This window comes from Grampus griseus (assembly GCF_964374135.1).
Source record: "Grampus griseus genome assembly, chromosome: 7".
Classification (NCBI taxonomy): domain Eukaryota; kingdom Metazoa; phylum Chordata; class Mammalia; order Artiodactyla; family Delphinidae; genus Grampus; species Grampus griseus.
In genome coordinates, this window is record NC_139001.1 from 38,635,450 (window position 1) to 38,660,310 (window position 24,861).

A 24,861-nucleotide genomic window follows, 5' to 3' on the forward strand; every position below is an offset into this window, starting at 1 on the left:
TCTTTCTTACAAAATTTCTTATCTTTTTTCAAGTCCCCTAGGTTGACTGATAGAATAGTGAGGACTTTGAATACTTTTTTTGTTTCTGTTTTATCTCCAGTATTGTATGGAGGTTTTGGAAATATTAATATAGACATAGAAACATTTCCAAATTATTTTGGATATGTTTAATATGTCTGGCCATGTCTCCTGTATATGCCTATTCACAGGACATTTCTGCAATCCAAAAGTCATGTACAGAAAAAAAAATTAATCTTTAAAAGATTATTTTCACACTGACCTCTGTGTGTGAAATATTACGGGGAAGGAAGAGTTTGAAGCATGAAAGACTTTATGCTTACGTCATTTTAGGTTTTTGTGGCATTTTAAAAAGAATTCATTTATTTTTTAAAATTACTCTTTACAATCATATTGTAAGTTAATGTAATTAATCCTACTTTTCCAAGTAAGAAAATGATAATGTCATGGGACCTAGGGAACAACAAACAGTAACTTTTACCACTGAATTCAGCTCTTAATATGCCACTTGTTTGTTGCTTCTGATGACCATTTATGGAACCAAAAAATGAACCTTGGGAGACAAAACAATATGTCTAGAGAACAGCGAAGCAAAGGAATGGATGGGATACCTTAATGACTGGCTCAAATGTGTAAACCTCTGAAAGGATATCTCCATATGCATCTCCCAAAGACACTTCAAACTTGATAGATCCAGAGCCATAGTCATTATACACGGTCACGGAGAATGCTGATCATTCCCCCTCGGTTCTCTAACACTTTATAAAGTATGCACACCTCTATCATAGCACTTTTAACATCGCATTGTACCTTATATGCCAGTCTTCTCCTACTGTACTGCAAACTCCTTATGGCAGGAAATGGATGTTCCTGACCTTCATAAGACAGTCAGTAAATTCCATTCAGATGAAAGAAGGAAGGGAGGGAAGGAGGGAGGAAGGAAGGAAAGGAACAAGCTAGCAAATGAGAGGGACAGTGGTCAATGAGATGTGCATGGTCCACAGCATTGATATGATTGCTCAGTTTCTCTGGAAATTACCATGGAACAGATTTTTTTTCCATGTGAGGTGTTTGTAGTACCTGTAGCAGAATCACCTGGTTGGGGTGCTTCCTAAAATTCAAATTCCTGCATCCCGACTCAAACCTACCGAATCAAAGTCAGCATTGTTGAAGGAGCCCCCAGGATATTCATTGTGAGCAATGGAGTTGGGCAATCATTGCCCCAGAGGATCAGTTAGCTAAAGGGGAAGGTAGCCAATGATGATTTGTGACCTACTGAATGTGCAGGAGATGTTGGCAAATCTGCTTATATAGAGATTTTGTTTAAGACCCCAAGGTAAAATTATGTGGTTCTCATTAAGGGAAGGGGACTATTTCTCACCTAATTAACCAAATTTCTGAGAAAATTCTCTGAGCTACTATACTCTGCAGTTAATAGAAGAGAGTTAGTTCTGTGTAGTGTAATCTTATATCCCTACTCCTTTACTTCTGGGTCCAAACACTTCGTTTCTCCCTTGGAGAAGCAGACTTAACAGAAGTAATTCCAGTATTAAAAAAAAATTAATTGGAAAAGCCCTAGAAGAGTACAGTTGATGCTTGAAGAACATGGGTTTGAACTGCTCAGGTCCACTTATGCACGGATTTTTTTCAATAGTAAATACTGCGGTACTATGTGATCCACGGTTGGTTGAATTGCAGGTATGGAAACTGCCTGCGGGTAAGGAGGAACCCCATCCGTATGCAGAGGGCCGACTCTAAGTTGTATGTCGATTTTTGACTTCAGAGAGGGGCGGTGTGCCTAACCCCTGCCTTTGTTCAGGGGTCAACTGTAATTTTAAAAAACACTATATGAAATCATTTTCGGAAAGTATCATGGATTGCTAAAATAAGGCAAGAGTAAAGATTTTCAAAAGGTTTCTTGATCATGTTCCCACAATATTCACAAACAGGAATGAAAATTACATTAGAAGGATTTTAGGGCTTTTTGGATGTGTGCTTTGCCTTTTTATTTACAGAACATGTACTGCCAACTAGATTTATAAGAGAACTAAGAATATGTAAGAGACATGAGTGGACAACCTTCATATAAACCCTGCCAAACAAAATTAGATTTAGAAAAGATATTTAGGTACATGAATTAAATATCTCCAATGTTTCTTTTTGTAATTATATTCCAGCTAGAAAGTTACCTAGGTATCTAGAACATACACTTCTAGAATACAGACTCCATTGTAACTATAACAGATATTTTAATGTTAGTAAGAAGGGAAATAAAAATGTGGATGGGAAAGGGGGCAAGGAAGGCAACGGTCCAAGAGCAAAAGCAGACAGATATGTCTCATGGAGGCTGACGTGTTTCTCGGTTGAGAGGAAGAAGCTAAAGGTCAAGGTGAGAGAAGGTGACTGATGGAAGGGTTTGAGTCAAGGGCACCACCATAATGGGGGGTAAAACCCTGGGCAAGAAAGCGAGAAATACATGTGGGTTCAGAAAAGATGGCGGTAGGGAGAGGCAGAAACCAGGGAAATGGGGCTTGATGTCCTCCACGTTCTAGATGCCATAGGGTGCATGGTACCCTGCTGTAAGTCAGAGGGTGGAAATTAGAGGATGTGAGGACAGTGAGACAGATTTGAATAGCTCTTAAGAGAAATGGGGAAGGGAAGTGGCCAAGTATAAATGGAAAAATTGATAATTGGCTTTAAAGACCAATGACATTTCTTTGATCTATCCGAATCTTTATTCAATTAAAGGAAGAAATAGATGTATAATTATGTCTATACGATACATGTAGGGAATTTAGAAGGCTTTCTTTGGTGTACTATTTTTATACTCAGTTATTTTTCTTATTTGGAGTTGGGGGCATTTTAAAAAGATTGAGTCATCTAATACAGATGTTAAATGAGGGTGAAGAAAACCAACTTACACAATCTGGGAAAAAATATTCTGTCCTCAAACATCCATAAAAAAATAGACCTGAGCAGAAAAATGCTGTCACTGAAAAGATGTTCTTAGGCTAGCCTAGAACGGAGTGCAACCTAAATGAAAGTGTTAACCTACTTAAGGAAAAAAAGGTTTAGTCTGAAGGATAAGTTAAAATTGGTCTCCTTGAAACAAAGACAAGGGATGAGTCATTCTAGGTATGTTTTAGAATCCTGCCACCAAGGCTGGTCAGAGCTCTGCTGGCCCATGTCAGTAGGAGCTGGAGCTGTGGTGGAGACTGTGAGAGCCGGCACAAAATAATTTGAACTCTGTGCCACCACACTGGTTTATTTCTAGGGATTTTACATTTTCAGTTAAGAGTAGCTGCCAGTCGGTAGCAGGAGAGCTAGTATCTGTCAGGGATGATGAATTTTCAGAAACATAATCTCACTGGAGAAAGATTTCCATCTAGAATAACCAGAATATTAAGCAACTTGGGTAACTTCTAAATGACAGACGCTGTGCTTGGTGGGGAATAAGAGCTTCCCTATGAAGGTTTACAGATTTGTTTCTTGCTATGGCATTTGGGCTTAAAAAAAAAAAAATCAGAACATACCCATCAAGCTTCTGCTCTGGGCCTGTTCATCCTAATTCTGACCCATTTCTCAACATATATGGGACATTTGAGTTCCCTATGGGCCTGAATACTCATGGTACATTTTTGACATTTTGCTTCAAGGGGCTAGCCTTTATTTCTTTAAATATCATATACTTAACCAAATGGAGTTGTCTACATAGCCTATGAACCAAAGATAGGAGTAAAAGTCAGAGATACATGTTTTATCCCAACCCACACAAGCTGGTGGGTGAACCGAACCCCTAACTCTAGGTCTCTTTCTTGGTGAGGAGTCTGGGGAGGAAGCACCCATAACTCATCCTCCCTTATTTCCGACTTCTGAGACCAAGGATGGATATTCGTGCAATGCAGTATTTCTACCTTGAAGTGAATATAACTGGCAAAGAAAAAGTTATTAGTGGCCCTTCTTGGAACAGGAGATGATGGCACTGGTTCTCTGTCAAAATTCTCCTCCAGGGAACATGTAAGGGGTTGTGTCAAGCCTCAGGCATCACTTCTGCGTGGAGCTCAGTCCTCTCACGCTATCTCCTCATCCCATTACCCCCACCCGCTCCTATTTCTGCTCCTTAGGGCCCCATCTTCCCAGGGTCATTACGTCAGAAGTGTGTACTTGGTTTGACTTAACTGATGGCTTGGGGAGAAAAAGTTTAGTAACAGCAGAAGTGCGAACCCTCTAACAGAGAGGTTGCACTTTACCAAGTACAAATTTATTAATGTTGCTTTTTATCATTGTGATCCTAATGCATGCTCCTTAAAATGAGATTTGATGTTGCCTCATCTTTCCTGAGGCCTCAAGAGGAAACTGACACAACAGTATTTTCAGAAAATTTCCCATGTGCATAGCCGTGTTTTTTAAAAAAAGCATTTTGAACAGCTGGACACCTTCTACTCCCTATACCTGTGTTCTGTTCCCTTCAGGGTCCAGTGCCTTGCATGTGACCAACAGCTAATACAATACATTTGTTTGTGAAAACATGAGGGTCCCTGTCCCTATGCCAGCAGCTCTGCCCAGTATGTTTTAGAAAGGAAGAAACTACCTTTGTTGTCTAACGTGGAGAAGTGATGCAATCTCAGCGATTCTGGGTCAAGTCAGGCGTGATGCACCTAAATCACTGAGTGATTTTTAGGAAGGTAGTTGTGTCTATTAGGAATTGTGTTCAGCTGCAAGTAACAGAAACCCAACCACAGGAGCTTAAGTAAATAGGAATTTATTTTTGCCTCGGTAGCAAAAAGCCTGAAGGCCATTCAGGGCTCAAAGGATCATCATGGATGCTTCCAGCTTCTTTCTCTGCCATTCTTAGTATGTGGCTCTCATCTAAGGAGAGGGGAGGGGGGAGAACAAAAAGATTATTGAGTCTGTCCTTTGATCAATCAGGAAAATAACAGCTTTCCCAGAAATCCCACCCAGTAGAATTCTACCTACGTCTCACTGGCCACATGCCACCCTTGGCTGCAAGGGATTCTGGAGAGGCAACTATTTTTAACTGGGCACATTGTTACCTCGGACAGAATTGGGGTTCAGTTGACAAGGAATAGGTTCAAGGGATAGGCAGTGAGCAGGGTCTGCCCTGAGGAGCCACATGACATCTTTCAAATCCAGTTTTAGGTGATTGCCTGAGTGCCTTCTAAATGTCAGTGTTGTGGTTCTATTTTTGTGACGGAATGGAGTGGATCGCCTTGCATTGTTTATCTATGAGGGGAGGTGATGCCCTGAGTCAGTTATGCCTTTCCATTCTTACAAGAACAGTGGCTGCTTCTTGGCCTTTTCACGATAAAGAATCTTTGACTTATACTGTGCTGATTACAGGTAGCAGGAAAGGACCCTTCCTCCCAAACTTCTTTGACTTCTCAATGTGATGAAACCAGTGGGCCCCAAGGACAACCACTGGATTGAAATCCAGTGGAGCTGGATTATCCAACCCCTCACCTGGCCCACTTTCTGTTCCTTTTATGCTCATAAGAAGTGAGGTTTTTCTTAGGACTCTTCCCTTGGGCTTGGGACCTTTTCTCTCCTCTCTTATTTTAGTGGATCTCTTACTTCACCCTCTCGGCTTAATTCCAGCTCTCAGTTAAAGTGTATCCCTAATCTTCCCTCCTGGGAAAGGGATTTGGGGAAGCAAATGAGGTACATCTGATTTTAAGAGCCAGTATCTCTGCACACATTTTTGTGTACCTATAGAACTCTGAGTGGTCTCTTTTTCCTGTTTTTAGTTTCATTTCCTATTCCAGGGCCCTAGGACAGAACTTCAAACTAGTGTGATGTAAGCAAGTTAAAGAATATGAATCCCTTGGGCTTCCCTGGTGGCGCAGTGGTTGAGAGTCCGCCTGCCGATGCAGGGGACACGGGTTCGTGCCCCGGTCCAGGAAGATCCCACATGCTGCGGAGCGGCTGGGCCCGTGAGCCATGGCCACTGAGCCTGCGCGTCTGGAGCCTGTGCTCCGCAGCGGGAGAGGCCACAACAGTGAGAGGCCCGCGTACCGCAAAAAAAAAAAAAAAAAAAAGAATATGAATCCCTTCCACCTTCAGGGTGGGGCAGAACCTGGGGCAGCCAGATCACCCCTACTATAATCTTAAGTTGTAAGTGTCTCTTTCATGTACTCCAGTGTGTCCTACAAATATTACCATTTTCTTAGTGCCATGAGGTCAGAGAGCTTGGAGAATGCTACTTTCAGGCTGCTCTTTGGATCTGTTCTTTCTATCCTTCTTCCTCTTTCCTTTTCTTGTATTGACTCAAGATCTACTGCTACCGACCTTTTGTAAACGATTGTCCTAGCCAACCTGATAACTTAGTTGGTGTCTGCTGAGCACTGTCCATGGCCAACCTGTGCTGTGTCTTGACTCAGTTTCATAGCTCAATGTCTGTTTGTTTCATCCCATCTCGATTCTGTTATATTCTACCAGCTTTGCTCTTCCTTTTCTTTCTTTTTTTTTAATTTAACATCTTTATTGGAGTATAACTGTTCTACAATGGTGTGTTAGTTTCTGCTTTATAACAAAGTGAATCAGCCATACATATACATATATCCCCGTATCTCCTCCCTCTTGCGTCTCCCTCCCACCCTCCCTATCCAACCCCGCTAGGTGGTCACAAAGCACCGAGCTGATCTCCCTGTGCTATGTGGCTGCTTCCCACTAGCTATCGATCTTACATTTGGTAGTGTGTATATGTCCATACCACTCTCTCACTTTGTCCCAGCTTACCCTTCCCCCTCCCTGTGTCCTCAAGTCCATTCTCTACGTCTGCATCTTTATTTCTGTCCTGCCCCTAGGTTCTTCAGAACCTTTTTTTTTTCAGATTCCATATATATGTGTTAGCATATGGTATTTGTTTTTCTCTTTCTGACTTACTTCACTCTGTATGACAGACTCTAGGTCCATCTAGCTCATTACAAATAACTCAATTTCATTTCTTTTTATGGCTGAGTAATATTCCATTGTATATATGTGCCACATCTTCTTTATCCACTCATCTGTTGATGGACACTTAGGTTGCTTCCATGACCTGGCTATTGTAAATAGAGCTGCAATGAACATTGTGGTACATGACTCTTTTTGAATTATGGTTTTCTTAGGGTATATGCCCAGTAGTGGGATTGCAGGGTCATATGGTAATTCTATTTTTAGATTTTTAAGGAACCTCCATACTCTTCTCCATAGTGGCTGTATCAATTTACATTCCACCAACAGTGCAAGAGGGTTCCCTTTTCTCCACACCCTCTCCAGCATTTATTGTTTGTAGATTTTTTGATGATGGCCATTCTGACTGGTGTGAGGTGATACCTCATTGTAGTTTTGATTTGCATTTCTCTAATGATTAGTGACATTGAGCATCCTTTTATGTGTTTGTTGGCAATCTGTATATCTTCTTTGGAGAAATGTCTGTTTAGGTCTTCTGCCCATTTTTGGATTGAGTTGTTTGTTTTTTTGACGTTGAGCCGCGTGAGCTGCTTGTAAATTTTGGAGATTAATCCTTTGTCAGTTGCTTCATTTGCAAATATTTTCTCCCATTCTGAGGGTTGTCTTTTCATCTTGTTTATGGTTTCCTTTGCTGTGCAAAAGCTTTGAAGTGTCATTAGGTCCCATTTGTTTATTTTTATTTTTATTTCCATTTCTCTAGGAGGTGGGTCAAAAAGGATGTTGCTGTGATTTATGTCATAGAGTGTTCTGCCTATGTTTTCCTCTAAGAGTTTTATAGTGTCTGGCCTTACTCTTCCTTTTCTTTTGATAAAGGATTTTATAGATGGGAGCTCACCCAACCCTTTTCTTATATATCATCTCATTGCTGGTTGACGAACAATCGTACCCTTTGTTCTTTGTGGTTTTGTCTTTTGGCAACAGTGAACAACCTGGCCAAGCCTGGACGTGCCATCTCCTTTCCACCTTCCCATCCTCCTCCCCAATTCTCCTGTATAAATGCAAATGTAGAAATTCAGGGTAATCTGCTGGGAGGAGGTAAGTCATTAACAATAGTGTTCATTAATATTTCCCCTTTATTTTTTTTCCATTTATTTTAGAACTTGTATTAGTCTTTCAGCTAAGGAAAGACAAAGAGGTTATAATTAAGATTAAAAAGTGTTTCTTTGTTTTTTTCAGATGAGAATTCTCCAGCCAACTTCTGGGATTCTAAAAACAGGGGTGTAACCGGAACACAAAAAGGACAAATTGTATGGAGAATTGAGCCTGGGCCTTATTTCATGGAGCGTAAGTAACTAAGTGTGAAATATAAGTTTGTGATTGAACATTGCAGAAATATGCAGAAATCTATAGAGTCTTTCCTGAATTTTATTGTAAAAGTTTTGGCCTCTGATTTATACATGTATGCCGTGTTGCACCAAACTGGAAAGTATATTGTTTTGGAAAATACTCATTAGACAATGTTCATATAATTTGAAAAACTTGTGTGTGTAAAATGTACCTGATGAATGTATGGTATATAAATTATGTATGGTTATTTTAATACTTTACACATATTTATATACCCTTATATCTCATTTATAATTAATAGTATATTAATTACAAGGAGCAGAAAGAATAATTCAAGATTTCAGTTAATCTAAGAGTTTTATTTGCCTGTAGAATACTTGACTGTTATTTTCCCCAGCAGCAGAATAAGTTTTGCGTTTGGGTCTTGGTCTTTCCAAGTGTAGATGAGATAGTGTGGGGCACACTGCCATAGAGGTCATTTATTAGGAATCAGAAATTGACTGCAAATAACAATTTCCCAGTTGATCTGATTTATATTGATACTTACTTATAAATACAAATGCTTATATATAGTACTTATATATAGTATTATATATGTAAATGATTTACTAGTTGGTCCAGGTTAACTTCTACATTTACAGAATTTATTTTTCTTTAATGTAGAAAAAAATGAGCTCTTTAAAATTTTTCTGAGCTGTTTAGCTCTGTGTAAGAATTAAATTTTCTATATGCAAGGGATTTAATATAAGAAAGAGAGAGAGTGTATGGATACTGGTACTTAAGAATGGTAGTTATTAAACCATAAATTATAAAGTAAGTTTGATTAAATGGAAATCTGATGTAAGCATGTCTTTCTTGAAGCATGTAAAACTTCTGTAATATAAAAAGTCATTTTAAAAGGTTAACATCTATTATTTTGAATTGCCATTAAAGACACCAGATAATTTCTTTGACCATCCTTACTGGTAGGTCAGCATTTCATAGTTTTCTCGAATCCCACTTCTGTCCTCTAAGGACTGTCTTTTTTTTCATAGTTCAATTTCTGGCTAGATTTTCTCCTTACATGGAATGTAGTTTTTAAGGGAAAATGCTCATGATATAACAGTAAGCGGGAAGCAGATACATACAGCATAATCCCAGCTAATACAGCATGTAGGAAAAAGTTTGGAAGGAGATTTGCCAAAATGTGAACAAGGGATGTATCTGGGAGGTGAGATTATGAGTGATTTGTTTTTATTGCCTATTTCTACTTCTCTTTACTTTCCAACATTGGTCCAGCTGCCATTACTAAGTAATGAGAAAAATAAGTGGTAAAAGAATCTGGTGAAAATGGAATGGGAAGTAGCTGGGTTTACGTTCAGTGTAATTCCTCCTTTGAAAAGATCCCAGGGCTTAAGAGGATGGTCTAGCTGAGAAGTATTGCCAACTGAACTTCAGGGAAAAACGCAAAACAACCTTCCTGTTTGCTTTAAAATGCTGGAGACGGCTAGGAACGGTTGCCTGTTGATGGAGTGTGCAGATTCACATGATGAGGCTCATGTGAACACCTGGGAAGAAGTCAGTACCACACACTGCTATAATTTGTAACATGTATAAGAGACCCATTTACAGAGTATCCCACTTGACATGATTGATTTTCTTTCTCCATGAAGTATAAATTAGAGATTCATAATGTCCTGGCTGATTAGGGTATAGTAAACATCTCTGGCATGACAAAATTTTTTCTTCACATCTCAGTCTTAGTATTTAACAGAAATGGGCTTGATATTGAAGCTAGGAATTGGGAATGCTTTTGCTTTTCTCCTCTAATTTAGCATTTCCACCTTAATTCTTCACACACAAAATTGGGGGTATTGTGTAGCATAGTTGTAAAACTGGAAATATTTAGTAATGCATTTTTAATTTTTTTGTGGTACGCGGGCCTCTCACTGCTGTGGCCTCTCCCGTTGCGGAGCACAGGCTCCGGACGCGCAGGCTCAGCGGCCATGGCCCACGGGCTCAGCCGCCCCGCGGCATGTGGGATCCTCCCAGACCGGGGCACAAACCCGTGTCCCCTGATTCAGCAGGCGGACTCTCAACCACTGCGCCACCAGGGAAGCCCAAGTAATGCATTTTTAAGGACTGAGAAAGGTTGTATAAGTTTAAGTGCAAGACAGTGAATAGGAATTACAGAAAGATTTGGCTTTAGAATAAGTTTATCTTCATTCATCAGAATGGGATCTCCCCCAACACACATCCCTATCTTTTCACAATCCATTCAGTGTAAAAACCTGAGGTGGTGTTTATATCAGTGCTTAGAAGTGTAGTCTGTGTCTCTTAGATCTCATAGACAACATTTTTTTTACATCTTTATTGGAGTATAATTGCTTTACAATGGTGTGTTGGTTTCTGCTTTATAACAAAGTGAATCAGTTATACATATACATATGTTCCCATATCTCTTCCCTCTTGCGTCTCCCTCCCTCCCACCCTCCCTATCCCACCCCTCCAGGCGGTCACAAAGCACCGATCTGATCTCCCTGTGCTATGCCGCTGCTTCCCACTAGCTATCTGTTTTACGTTTGGTAGTGTATATATATCCATGCCTCTCTCGCGCTTTGTCACAGCTTACCCTTCCCCCTCCCCATATCCTCAAGTCCATTCTCTAGTAGGTCTGTGTCTTTATTCCTGTCTTACCCCAAGGTTCTTCATGACACTTTTTTTTTCTTAAATTCCATATATATGTGTTACCATCCGGTATTTGTCTTTCTCTTTCTGACTTACTTCACTCTGTATGACAGACTCTAGGTCCATCCACCTCATTACAAATAGCTCAGTTTCGTTTCTTTTTATGGCTGAGTAATATTCCATTGTATATATGTGCCACATCTTCTTTAACCATTAATCAGATGATAGACACTTAGGTTGCTTCCATCACCTGGCTATTGTAAATAGAGCTGCAATGAACATTTTGGTACATGACTCTTTTTGAATTATGGTTTTCTCAGGGTATATGCCCAGTAGTGGGATTGCTGGGTCATATGGTAGTTCTATTTGTAGTTTTTTAAGGAACCTCCATACTGTTCTCCATAGTGGCTGTACCATTTTACATTCCCACCAGCAGTGCAAGAGTGTTTCCTTTTCTCCACACCCTCCCCAGCATTTATTCTTTCTAGATTTTTTGATGATGGCCATTCTGACTGGTGTGAGATGATATCTCATTGTAGTTTTGATTTGCATTTCTCTAATGATTAATGATGTTGAGCATTCTTTCATGTGTTTGTTGGCAATCTGTATATCTTCTTTGGAGAAATGTCTATTTAGGCCTTCTGCCCATTTTTGGATTGGGTTGTTTGTTTCTTTGTTATTGAGCTGCATGAGCTGCTTATAAATTTTGGAGATTAATCCTTTATCAGTTGCTTCATTTGCAAATATTTTCTCCCATTCTGAGGGTTTTCGCGTCTTGTTTATGGTTTCCTTTGTTGTGCAAAAGCTTTGAAGTTTCATTAGGTCCCATTTGTTTATTTTTGTTTTTATGTCCATTTCTCTAGGAGGAGGGTCAAAAAGAATCCTGCTGTGATTTATGTCATAGAGTGTTCTGCCTATGTTTTCCTCTAAGAGTTTGATAGTTTCTGGCCTTAGGTCTTTAATCCACTTTGAGCTTATTTTTCTGTATGGCGTTAGGGAGTGATCTAATCTCATACTTTTACATGTACCTGTCCAGTTTTCCCAGCACCACTTATTGAAGAGGCTGTCCTTTCTCCACTGTACATTCCTGCCTCCTTTATCAAAGATAAGGTGACCGTATGTGTGTGGGTTTATCTCTGGGCTTTCTATTCTGTTCCATTGATCTATCTTTCTGTTTTTGTGCCAGTTCCATACTCTCTTGATTACTGTACCTTTGTAGTATAGTTTGAAGTCAGGGAGCCTGATTCCTCCAGCTCCATTTTTCGTTCTCAAGACTGCTTTGGCTATTTGGGGTCTTTTGTGTTTCCATACAAATTCTGGAAATTTTTGTTCTAGTTCTGTGAAAAATGCCAGTGGTAGTTTGATAGGGATTGCATTGAATCTGTAGATCACTTTGGGTAGTAGAGTCATTTTCACAATGTTGATTCTTCCAATCCAAGAACATGGTATATCTCTCCATCTATTTGTATCATCTTTAATTTCTTTCATCAGTGTCTTATAATTTTCTGCATACAGGTCTTTTGTCTCCTTAGGTAGGTTTATTCCTAGATATTTTATTCTTTTTGTTGCAGTGGTAAATGGGAGTGTTTTCTTGATTTCACTTTCAGATTTTTCATCATTAATGTATAGGAATGTAAGAGATTTCTGTGCATTAATTTTGTATCCTGCTACTTTACCAAATTCATTGATTAGCTCTAGTAGTTTTCTGGTAGCATCTTTAGGATTCTCTATGTATAGTATCATGTCATCTGCAAACAGTGACAGCTTTACTTCTTCTTTTCCGATTTGGATTCCTTTTATTTCCTTTTCTTCTCTGATTGCTGTGGCTAAAACTTCCAAAACTATGTTGACTAAGAGTGGTGAGAGTGGGCAACCTTGCCTTGTTCCTGATCTTAGTGGAAGTGCTTTCAGTTTTTCACCATTGAGGACGATGTTGGCTGTGGGTCTGTCATATATGGCCTTTATTATGTTGAGGAAATTTCCTCTATGCCTACTACCTGCAGAGTTTTTATCATAAATGGGTGTTGAATTTTGTCGAAAGCTTTCTTTGCGTCTATTGAGATGATCATATGGTTTTTCTCCTTCAATTTGTTAATATGGTGTATCACGTTGATTGATTTGCATATACTGAAGAATCCTTGCATACCTGGAATAAACCCCATTTGATCATGGTGTATGATTCTTTTAATGTGCTGTTGGATTCTGTTTGCTAGTATTTTGTTGAGGATTTTTGCATCTATGTTCATCAGTGATATTGGCCTGTAGTTTTCTTTCTTTGTGACATCCTTGTCTGGTTTTGGTATCAGGGTGATGGTGGCCTCATAGAATGAGTTTGGGAGTGTTCCTTCCTCTGCTATATTTTGGAAGTGTTTGAGAAGGTTAGGTGTTAGCTCTTCTCTAAAAGTTTGATAGAATTTGCCTGTGAAGCCATCTGGTCCTGGGCTTTTGTTTGTTGGAAGATTTTTAATCACAGTTTCAATTTAGTGCTTGTGATTGGTCTGTTCATATTTTCTGTTTCTTCCTGATTCAGTCTTGGCAGGTTATGCATTTCTAAGATTTTGTCCATTTCTTCCAGGTTGTCCATTTTATTGGCATAGAGTTGCTTGTAGTAATCCCTCATGATCTTTTGTATTTCTGCAGTGTCAGTTGTTACTTCTCCTTTTTCATTTCTAATTCTATTGATTTGAAACTTCTCCCTTTTTTCTTGGTAAGTCTGGCTAATGGTTTATCAATTTTGTTTATCTTCTCAAAGAACTGGCTTTTAGTTTTATTGATCTTTGCTATTGTTTCTGTCATTTCTTTTTCATTTATTTCTGATCTGATTTTTATGATTTCTTTCCTTCCGCTAACTTTGGGGGTTTTTTGTTCTTCTTTCTCTAATTGCTTTAGGTGCAAGGTTAGGTTGTTTATTCGAGATGCATCCTGTTTCTTAAGGTAGGATTGTATTGCCATAAAATTCCCTCTTAGAACTGCTTTTGCTGCATCCCATAGGTTTTGGGTCGTCGTGTCTCCATTGTCATTTGTTTCTAGGTATTTTTTATTTCCTCTTTGATTTTTTCAGTGATCACTTCATTATTAAGTAGTGTATTGTTTAGCCTCCACGTGTTTGTATTTTCTACAGATCTTTTCCTGTAATTGAAATTTAGTCTCATAGTGTTGTGGTCGGAAAAGATACTTGATCCAATTTCAATTTTCTTAAATTTACCAAGGCTTGAATTGTGACCCAAGATATGATCTATCCTGGAGAATGTTCCATGAGCACTTGAGAAAAATGTGTATTCTGGTTTTTTTGGATGGAATGTCCTATAAATATCAATTAAGTCCATCTTGTTTACTGTATCATTAAAGCTTGTGTTTCCTTATTTATTTTCATTTTGGATGATCTGTCCATTGGTGAAAGTGGGGTGTTAAAGTTGCCTATTAAGAATGTGTTACTGTTGATTTCCCCTTTTATGGCTGTTAGTATTAGCCTTATGTATTGAGGTACTCCTATGTTGGTTGCATAAATATTTACAATTGTTATATCTTCTTGGATTGATCCCTTGATCATTATGTAGTGTCCTTCTTTGTCTCTTCTAATAGTCTTTATTTTAAAGTGTATTTTGTCTGATATGAGAATTGCTACTCCAGCTTTCTTTTGTTTTCCATTTGCATGGAATATCTTTTTCCATCCCCTTACTTTCAGTCTGTATGTGTCTCTAGGTCTGAAGTGGGTCTCTTGTAGACAGCATATAGATGGGTCTTGTTTTTGTATCCATTCAGCCAATCTGTGTCTTTTGGTGGGAGCATTTAGTCCATTTACATTTAAGGTAATTATCAATATGTATGTTCCTATTCCCATTTTCTTAATTGTTTTGGGTTCGTTTTTGTAGGTCTTTTCCTTCTCTTGTGTTTCTTACCTAGAGAAGTTCCTTTAGCAGTTGTTGTAAAGCTGGTTTGGTAGTGCTGAACTCTCTCAGCTTTTGCTTGTCTGTAAAGGTTTTAATTTCTCCATCAAATCTGAATGAGATCCTTGCTGGGTAGAGTAATCTTGATTGTAGGTTTTTCTCCTTCATCACTTTAAATATGTCCTGTCAGTCCCTTCTGTTTTGCAGAGTTTCTGCTGAAAGATCAGCTGTTAACCTTATGGGCATTCCCTTGTGTGTTATTTGTTGTTTTTCCCTTGCTGCTTTTAATATGTTTTCTTTGTATTTAATTTTTGACAGTTTGATTAATATATGTCTTGGCGTATTTCTCCTTGGATTTATCCGTATGGGACTCTCTGTGCTTCCTGGACTTGATTAACTATTTCCTTTCCCATATTAGGGAAGTTTTCAACTATAATCTCTTCAAATATTTTCTCAGTCCCTTTCTTTTTCTCTTCTTCTTCTGGAACCCCTATAATTCGAATGTTTGTGCGTTTAATGTTGTCCCAGAGGTCTCTGAGACTGTCCTCAGTTTTCATTCTTTTTTCTTTATTCTGCTCTGCAGTAGTTATTTCCACTATTTTATCTTCCAGGTCACTTATCCGTTCTTCTGCCTCAGTTATTCTGCTATTGATCCCATCTAGAGTATTTTTAATTTCATTTATTGTGTTATTCATCGTTGCTTGTTTCATCTTTAGTTCTTCTAGGTCCTTGTTAAATGTTTCTTGCATTTTGTCTATTCTGTTTCCAAGATTTTGGATCATCTTTACTATCATTATTCTGAATTCTTTTTCAGGTAGACTGCCTATTTCCTCTTCATTTGTTAGGTCTGGTGGGTTTTTATCTTGCTCCTTCATCTGCTGTGTGTTTTTCTGTCTTCTCATTTTGCTTAACTTACTGTGTTTGGGGTCTCCTTTTTGCAGGCTGCAGGTTCGTAGTTCCCGTTGTTTTTGGTGTCTGTCCCCAGTGGCTAAAGTTGGTTCAGTGGGTTGTGTAGGCTTCCTGGTGGAGGTGACTAGTGCCTGTGTTCCGGTGGATGAGGCTGGATCTTGTCTGTCTGGTGGGCAGGTCCACGTCTGGTGGTGTGTTTTGGGGTGTGTGTGGCCTTATTATGATTTTAGGCAGCCTCTCTGCTAATGCATGGGGTTGTGTTCCTGTCTTGCTAGTTCTTTGGCCCAGGGTGTCCAGTTCTGTAGCTTTCTGGTCGTTGAGTGAAGCTGGGTACTGGTGTTGAGATGGAGATCTTTGGGAGAATTTTGCTGTTTGATATTATGTGGAGCTGGGAGGTCTCTTGTGGACCAGTGTCCTGAAGTTGGCTCTCCCACCTCAGAGGCACAGCACTGACTCCTGGCTGCAGCACCAACAGCCTTTCATCCACACAGCTCAGAATAAAAGCAAGAAAAAGTAGAAAGAAAGAAAGAAAGGAAGGGAGGAAGGAAGGAAGGAAATAAATAAATAAAATAAAATAAAATAAAGATAAAATAAAATTAAGTTATTAAAATAATTATTAAGAAAAAAATTTTTTTAGAAAGAAAAACAAAAGCAAAAAAAACAAAAGAAAAATGGATGGATAGAACCCTAGGACAAATTCTGGAAGCAAAGCTGTACAGACAAAATCTCACCCAGAAGCATGCACATACACACTCACAAAAAGAGGAAAAGGGGAAAAAATCATAAATCTTGCTCTCAAAGTCCACCTCCTCAATTTGGGATGATTGGTTGTCTATCATGTATTCCACAGATGCAGGTACATCAAATTGATTGTGGAGATTTAACCAACGCTGCTCATGAGGCCGCTGGGAGAGATTTCCCTTTCTCTTTTTTGTTCTCACAGCTCCCGGGGCCTAGCTTTGGATTTGTCCTCGCCTCTGCGTGTAGGTCACCGGAGGGCGTCTGTTCTTCGCTCAGACAGGACGGGGTTAAAGGAGCCACTGATTCGGGGGCTCTGGCTCACTCAGGCCGGGTGGAGGGAGGAGCACGGAGGGCGGGGCGAGCCTGCGGCGGCAGAGGCCGGCGTAACGTTGCACCAGCCTGAGGTGCGCTATGCGTTCTCCCGGGTGAGTTGTCCGTGGATCCCGGGCCCCTGGCAGTGGCGGGCTGCACAGGCTCCCCGGAAGGGGGGTGTTTATAGTGACCTGTGCTCGCATATAGGCTTCATGGTGGTGGCAGCAACCGCCTTAGCGTCTTATGCCCGTCTCTGGGGTCCGCGCTGATAGCCGCGGCTCGCGCCCGTCTCTGGAGCTCCTTTAAGGAGCGCTCTGAATCCCCTCTCCTCACGCACCAGGAAACAAAGAGGGAAGAAAAAGTCTCCTGCCTCTTCGGCAGCTCCAGACTTTTCTCTGGACTCCCTCCCGGCTAGCCGTGGTGCACTAGCCCCCTTCAGGGTGTGTTCACGCCGCCAGCCCCAGTCCTCTCCCGGCGGCGCTCCGAAGCCCCAGTCCTCTCACTGCGCTCCGAAGCCCGAGCCTCAGCTCCCAGCCCCGCCCGCGCCGGCGGGTGAGCAGACAAGCCTCTCAGGCTGGTGAGTTCCGGTCGGCACCGATCCTCTGTGAGGTAATCTGTCCGCTTTGCCCTCCGCACCCCTGTTGCTGCGCTCTCCTTCGCGACTACGAAGCTTTCCCCCTCCGCCGCCTGCAGTCTCCGCCCTCGAAGGGGCTTCCTAGTGTGTGGAAAGCTTTCCTCCTTCACAGCTCCCTCCCACTGGTGCAGGTCCCGTCCCCATTTTGTCTCTGTTTTTTCTTTTTTCTTTTGCCCTACCCAGGTACGTGGGGGTTTTCTTGCCTTTGGGAGGTCTGAGGTCTTCTGCCAGCGTTCAGTAGGTGTTCTGTAGGAGTTGTTCCACGTGTAGATGTATTTTGGTGTATCTGTGGGGAGGAACGTGATCTCCGCGTCTTGCTCTTCCGCCATCTTCCTCATTACTCCATGTCAATTTCTTTTTACCCTATGTCTGGCAAGAGCAGAACTAAGGGGACTTCCCAGCATAATGAAGTTTTGCTTGAATCTCTGGAGATGACGGTGTGAAACAAAAAAAATCGGGATTGGGGGTATGGGTTAAAAACTTCTGTTTTCAGCCTCTGATCTTGAAAGCTTATGACATTTTAAAATTTTTGCTTTCATCTTGAGAGAGAAAATTTATCTTTAGCTAATCAGAAGTCCAAGTAAAGTAAATTCTCAGAAAATTAATCTGAGTTCATGGGCAAACCTGGATTTGAGCACCATTTAACCTGTTTCTGAAAGTAAAATGGCTTTGGTTTATCTGAATAAACTCCAGAGGAGGCAGGAGGCCCACACTTACATTATTACGGGACCTACTGGAATGAATTTGAAGGACAAAGACAGGTTTATTTCTGAGTAAGTGACCTTCCTAGACATTGGAGAGGAGGATCAGCTTCATCTGCACTTACTTGTCATAGGACTGTCACAGTTCCTCAAATGAGCTTATGCTTGCAGAAAATGAATGGATCCCCTGAGCAATGTGTATTCTTGAGTTTTGAAATGTAAGAGGTTTCAGGAATTGTCTTGGCATGCTAGGATATCTATTTTATTCTTCATAGTCTTTCACAGACTATGGTCATTCATTCATTCAGAGCTGCTTTTTGTCCTTCCTTCATTTCTTCTACTCATCTGTCCATCTGTGTCCCCAGCCATCGTGAAGTATTTAGTCAAGTATCAACTTTGTGCCAGGCAATATTCGAGAACTCACTGATTCCTGGATCAGTGAAGAAGCTTAGAAATAGCTACATTGCTGTTTACTAAACTGCTTTGTGATCATTAATGGTAATAACAGGACATTGCCATTTGTATGAATTATATAGTGCTTTCACATATCTTACCTGTCTCAGCCCTAGGAAGTGGGCAGGATTAGGAAACTGCATAGCAGAGGTGCATGTGGCTTGTGTAACTGAGAGCCTCATCTCTGACTGGCACTCAGGTTAGTGTGCTTTCTAAGATGCGGTGCCTTGCCCAAACAGAACCTTTGTGGGTGACTTTTTATTGGGTGGGGGGAAAGGGGTGGCCTCAGTCTCTTATTTGTACTGTCAGAGCCCCTGCTCTAACCTCCATTCGTAAGCCCCTTCCCACCAACATCAGAAGGGCCTTTTTGCCCCTTAGATGGAGGTTTGGTGCTTTTCATTCTCTGCCAGCATACTTTACGTTTTATTGCCTATTTCTACTTCTCTTTACTTTCCAACATTGGTCCAGCTGCCATTACTAAGTAATGAGAAAAACAAGGTCCAATTACTTCTCTAACCCTATTAGGTTCTTCCACATTATACTGATATTGTCTGTCTTTGATTTTCAAGATTGTTTTTCTGAGCTTTAGCAGGGGAGGGCCTGGCCCTTTCAGGTTGCATTGGCCCTTGTTAAAGAGAAGACAACCTGCGGTACCGTATAAACAGGTGAGCACGTCCCTGGAAATGTGGGTAAATTTCCTCAAAAGCATGAGAATTAGAATGTGTTTACTCTTTCCCAACTTGTGGCCTCTGAATAAAAGAGCTTATCAATAGGAATCATAATATTAAGAATATAATAAAAGCACAAAGGCAGTGGTTAAAATCATGTTTTTGAATAAATTCCTATTAGCTTGATTTTTTTTTAGATTATTTTAATGAAACAGAAATGATTAAAGGAAGAAGGACATTTCCATTCCATCCATCTTTATGGTTCAAAATAGTCAACTTCTAAAACTTGAGGAAAATCCAGATTTTCTAAATGGGAGCAAGCTATTAACTACTACCTAAGTGAATCTTGTAGCTATTTAAAGTGATGGATGGTGTTTCAAAGATCCCAGTCTTTGAAACAAAACCATTTCTTGCAGGGAGTGGCCTGTAGAACCTTTTTCCGAGAAGGCTTGGAATCTTATACCATTGCCTAGAGTTAATGTAGCTGAGTTGAGATTGCTTTTTAAAAATAAATTTTGAACAGATAATAGACAAAAAGAGTATAACGTTAAAAAGACACAAAAATGAAAGTAAATTATCTCCCCAACTTCATGCCCCAGTCACCAGTTTCCCCTCCCTGAAGGCAATCAGTTTTACCAGTTTCATGTGATCGTTCTAGAAGTGTTTTATTCATGTACAAACACGGAAATCTTTTCTTCCTTTAGGCAGATGGTAGAATGATTGCTTTAAAATGCAATGTCCGAGTGACACAATTACAGAAACCCCTTTACTTGGGAACAGGTTTAAGTTCTTCCTACCTTCCCAGTCACCCCCAACAAGTACAAAGTGCCGTCTTTGGACAGCCATCACCCTCCCATCTGTGGTAGACGTGGAGCTGGCAAGCTCTTGCTCTGGGTGACCTCTTCATTTGTATTTAATGGAAGCTGGTAAGTTAAAATTTTTAAAATAAAAGCGTTTCTGTGTCTTACTGGCATTTAAATAGAGGCAGCTAAATCTTCTAGTAACTCTATAAACGAAAGTGTCCAGAAGATTATTGCAAGGGGCCAAAATATATTTCTGTGATTCATGACTGGCTTCAGCTATTCAGAAGGGACCTGAGAGAGAGAAGATGCCACTCGGCAATGCTTTCTTCCTTCCAGGAGCTGGCCCAGACTGTAGGTCCTTCAAGGTTAATGTGGGAGGCCTCACCCTTCTCCTGGTTCACTGCCTCTAAGGCAACATTTGTTTTATTGAAGTAGAATTGATTTACAATGTTGTCACAATCTCAGCTCTACAGCAAAGTGACTCAGTTATACACATATAGACATTCTTTTTTAATATTCTTTTCCATTATGGTTTATCCCAGGATATTGAATAGAGTTCCCTGTGCTATACAGTAGGACCTTGTTGTTTTTCCATTCTAAATGTAATAGTTTGCATCTACCAACCCCAAACTCCCAGACCGTCCCTCTCCCTTCCCCCCTCCCTCTTGGCAACCACAAGTCTGTTCTCTGTGAGTCTGTTTCTGTTTTGTAGATAGGTTCATTTGCGCCATATTTTAGATTCCACATATAAGTGAGATCACATGGTATTTGTCTTTCTCTTTCTGACTTCACTTAGTATGATAAGCTCTAGTTGCATCCATGTTGCTGCAAATGGCATTATTTCATTCTTTTTTGTGGCTGAGTAGTATTCCATTGTATATATGTACCACATCTTCTTTATCCATTCACCTGTCGATGGACATTTAGGTTGTTTCCATGTTTTGGCTATTGGTGAACAGTGCTGCTATGAACATAGGGGTGCATGTATCTTTTTGAATTATAGTTTTGTCTGGGTATATTCCCAGTAAGGCAACATGTTTTTATAAGCAGTTGCTTTGGAGAAAATACTCTTCTTTTTTTATAATCCAAAGGAATAGTTATATGTATCCCCCCTCCATAATTTGAGGCCTGATTAGCTGCCACATCAGGCTGTGGAGAAACCGTTGTCAGGTAGAATGCTCCTTAGTCCATATCCTTCATCTTTCCTGCCTGTGAGCAGGGCTGGCCCTGTGGCCAGTGGCTCCTCTCTTATCTGATGCTCCATCATCACGCCCACGTTTGCTTTCACCTGTTCTTGTATCTGTTTCTCAGCAATAGCTTTCTGGTCTCCTCTTACAGTTAGAGTTTAAAATTGTAGCTAAAATAGAAGCATGAATACCAACTTCTCTTTTCCACCCTTTTGAGTAATCTTCCCAGTTACCTCTTCTCATAACTAAAATGTTCAGGGACATTCATCAAAATTCTGCTCTCTCTTCTCTCTCTTCCTCAGAGGGGATGTTGCTTAGTTACACCATTTTTTAAAATCTTGAGTGACCTTCTAAAACACTAAATGATATGTGAAGATGAAACCTCCCACTCAGCATGAAACATTCCTCTATTTTAGGGGCAGAAGTCTCCACTGGTGTCCTCCTGAACAGTCGAGGTGCAAGCAACTAGTTCTGTCTGGTACTGGGGTTTTCTCTCTGGCGACCAGGACCTGCCTATGCATTTGGTTTTGTAACTGGTGATCTGTGTAAGTCCCCTTGGCTTTACACTGAATCTTAAAGCATTGTGAAGCTGTCAGGTCTGCGGTTTTTGGTGATCATGTCCACAAAATCTGCTGTGCACAATGAGAATGAGTTTATCTTATAGTTTCAGGGATTCTCGTTTATCACGGGGGTTGGAGATTTTTGTTTTAGCAAGAAGTAAAGTAACAGTCAGAACGGTCAGCTAGCAACGCTGGTCTGGCTAGCAACATCTACAGATAAAAATAAGCAGATGCTTATTGGGGTCTGTTTGTTTCCTAGTCTTTTACCTCGCTGACTGTTAAAACATTAGAAAAGAGGAGGTGGCATCCTAACGAGAGGGAAGATGTCTTGTAAAAATGCACTTCTCTTTATTGAAAAATAAGCTGCTCACTGACTGACCATTGGCTGGGTCTGTGAGGCACTGCTGCAGGCAGATTCACACACTGCTGGTTCCCGGCATGTAGAACGTGATACTAATGAGCTCATGCCTGCAGAATTCAGTCCTCCCGCCTGTCACCAAGCTTGTTCTGCTTTGACAGGCCTTGTACGTGTTACTTAGCTTCGTTCTTGCAGAATACATGCTATTGGTCTTGAAGGAAAGCAGATGGGACAGTGGTTTACTCAAATCTATAGTTATTACATTTCCATAATCACCAAAAACCTGTGTTCGTGCTCACTCCACTCACTTATGTAGGGTTCCAGGGAATTCATAGTAAAGCTAAAATTGCTGCCGAGGTCGTCCTGCTGGTCCTCAAGCCAGCATGCTCATTCCTGCTTCCCTGTTTTTGCCACCACTCACTCCTAACTCTCTCCAACCCCATTTTTCTCAGCTGAAGGTCTGAGTTCTGTTTGTTTCATGAGACCTTTCTGACTCCACTGTGCCCTCACGTGGAATATTTTCCACGATCTCCACATTTCCACCTGGCACTCTGCCTCTTCAGTGCTTCTCTTCTGGATTTTGTCATCTTAACACCTGCTAGACCAGAAACCTCTCTCTGATTCCCTTGCACTGTCTAGCATAGTGCTGGGCATGGTAAACATCTTTCACTTCATGATACCGCCTTCGTTGTGAATCACTGCTTCGTGATTAATGTACGTAATGGAAAGACTCGATATTTTACCCATGATAGACCCTTTTTTTTATGAGATTTAGTATTTTTTCATTGATGGGAAATATTATATTTTTATATGTAATATTCCTAAATATTCCTATATAAATTCCTAAAGTAGGATTTTTCTTCAAGCATTGTATCTTTTTCTTAAAATAAGCAAACCAAATACTCTATAGGAGACCACTTGGTGCTGTCAGGAAAGTCAGTGCAAGATTAATTTCCTTGGGGAATCACATCGAGTGGTCCCACTTTAATAATCCAGGTGACTCAGTTGAGAGGGTAACTCCACTCCTATAGGCTAAGACTCTCCTCTGCAGCCTGCCCATCAGTGTCATTGCCTATATTAAATGACACCTTGGGAAAAAGACATCTCACAGGGAAACTTCAGTGACTCAGGTGCTCTGTATACAGAGAAATTTCAGTGACTCTGAGTTTTATCTTTGACACTTGTTGGCTTCATGTAGTTACTTTCCAAAAACAGTAATTGACATTTGTATTGCTTTTGATCAAGTTCAAATTATATAGTATATAAATATATATACATACACACGCACCTATAGTTATATCCAATATATATACATACATCTGTCCACACCTGTGGAGATGTAGATATATATTTACTGGTGGTTCCAGAATATGATCCCTACTAGTGGCTACATTTAAGTCAGGTCCCCAGACCCTCTCACCACAGAGTCTCCTACAGCAATCTTTTATACTCTGTCTGCTCTTTTTTTATTTCCATTGACAGCTGCATTCTGTCTATATTGTGGAGGATAGGAGTGAAGGCTTTGGAATGGGGCAAAGCCCCATTGGATGGGGTTTGAGTCCTGACTCTGTCGTTTCTTACTTGTTTGATCTTCGGCAAACCTCAATGCTTCAGCTGTTCTATGGGGACAAGAATTTCTGCCTCCCGAGTTAAATATGAGGGGTCAGTAACAATGGGGGCAGAGACGCAGCCCTGTGGTCCATCAGCAGCTCCTCACTGAATGGTAGCTAGTCTTATTCTTATCTCTACACTAATATTTTGGCGTGTTGTTTTTGTGCACTGTTTTTCTAATATATTTGGGGTGTTCTTAGACATTTTCAGAGAAGCCTATAAAATCAAACAGGAGTTGGTATAGTCTGTTGCCTCTGACTGGAAAGGAAGGGATCGCTCAAAGAGTCCTGAGTGGGATTTTCGGAGAGGTGGAGAGGTGGATTTCCTCAGGTGATGCCTAAGGGATTTGTTTCAGTGTTTAAATGACTGTTTTTCTCCAATCAATTCACAGCGGAGATAAAAATCTGTTTCAAATACTACCACGGCATTAGTGGAGCCCTGCGAGCCACGACCCCCTGCATCACGGTGAAGAACCCCGCTGTGATGGTGAGTGCCCCTCAGGCTGCTTCCTTGAGCCTCAGTCCCAGAGGCCTTGGTTTCTATTTTTGCCTGTGCAGCTCTGGCAGGGTTATGGGAAACAATGCAAAGGAAACACACAGCAGTGTGGGCGCCGTTTTGGGAAAGGAAATAACTTACAGGATGGCTTCACTAAATCCATAATGTAAACCAGTGGGAAAATATGGCTTGATTTATAATAATTCTGTATATAGTCAACTCTCCAGGGAACCTATTCCTGAAGGAAATGTGTGAGTGCCCGTCCATCATGGAAGGTTTTTTTTTAAACTTTGTCAGGGTGGCCAGTTGGTAGGAAATGGTGGCGTTTTGCATCTTCTGTGAATTTAATTTACATGAACTCAGAGAGAAAAAAAAAATTTAAGTAGTGGGTGATTCTCCCTACCAGTCAGTTTAACAGACTTTTACCCCAAAGAGAGTGTGAGATGGGGATTACGAATGTGCCGTTCCTGCAGGAGAGAGTGTGGGATCCCTCCTGATGCTCAATTGAACTGTAGTGCTTAAAGGTACCACACATATGTTTGGTATCACGTGGCCACTCAACAGAAGCCAACCTTTTCACCAAGTCCTCAATTAAAGA

The 24,861-nt window shown here is 40.6% G+C and overlaps 1 protein-coding gene across 2 annotated transcripts in view; it reads left to right on the plus strand.

The window, feature by feature from the left end:
- The window catches only part of HECW2 (HECT, C2 and WW domain containing E3 ubiquitin protein ligase 2), a gene marked incomplete at both ends in the record, with an annotated part of 244,574 nt that overhangs the window by 71,739 nt on the left and 147,974 nt on the right, over positions 1-24,861 (plus strand). For both annotated transcript variants that reach the window (XM_082657673.1, XM_082657672.1), the window contains 2 exons: positions 8,167-8,274; positions 24,160-24,254. In XM_082657673.1, coding sequence (XP_082513799.1) covers positions 8,167-8,274; positions 24,160-24,254 — 203 coding nt within the window. The remainder of the gene's footprint in view (positions 1-8,166; positions 8,275-24,159; positions 24,255-24,861) is intronic.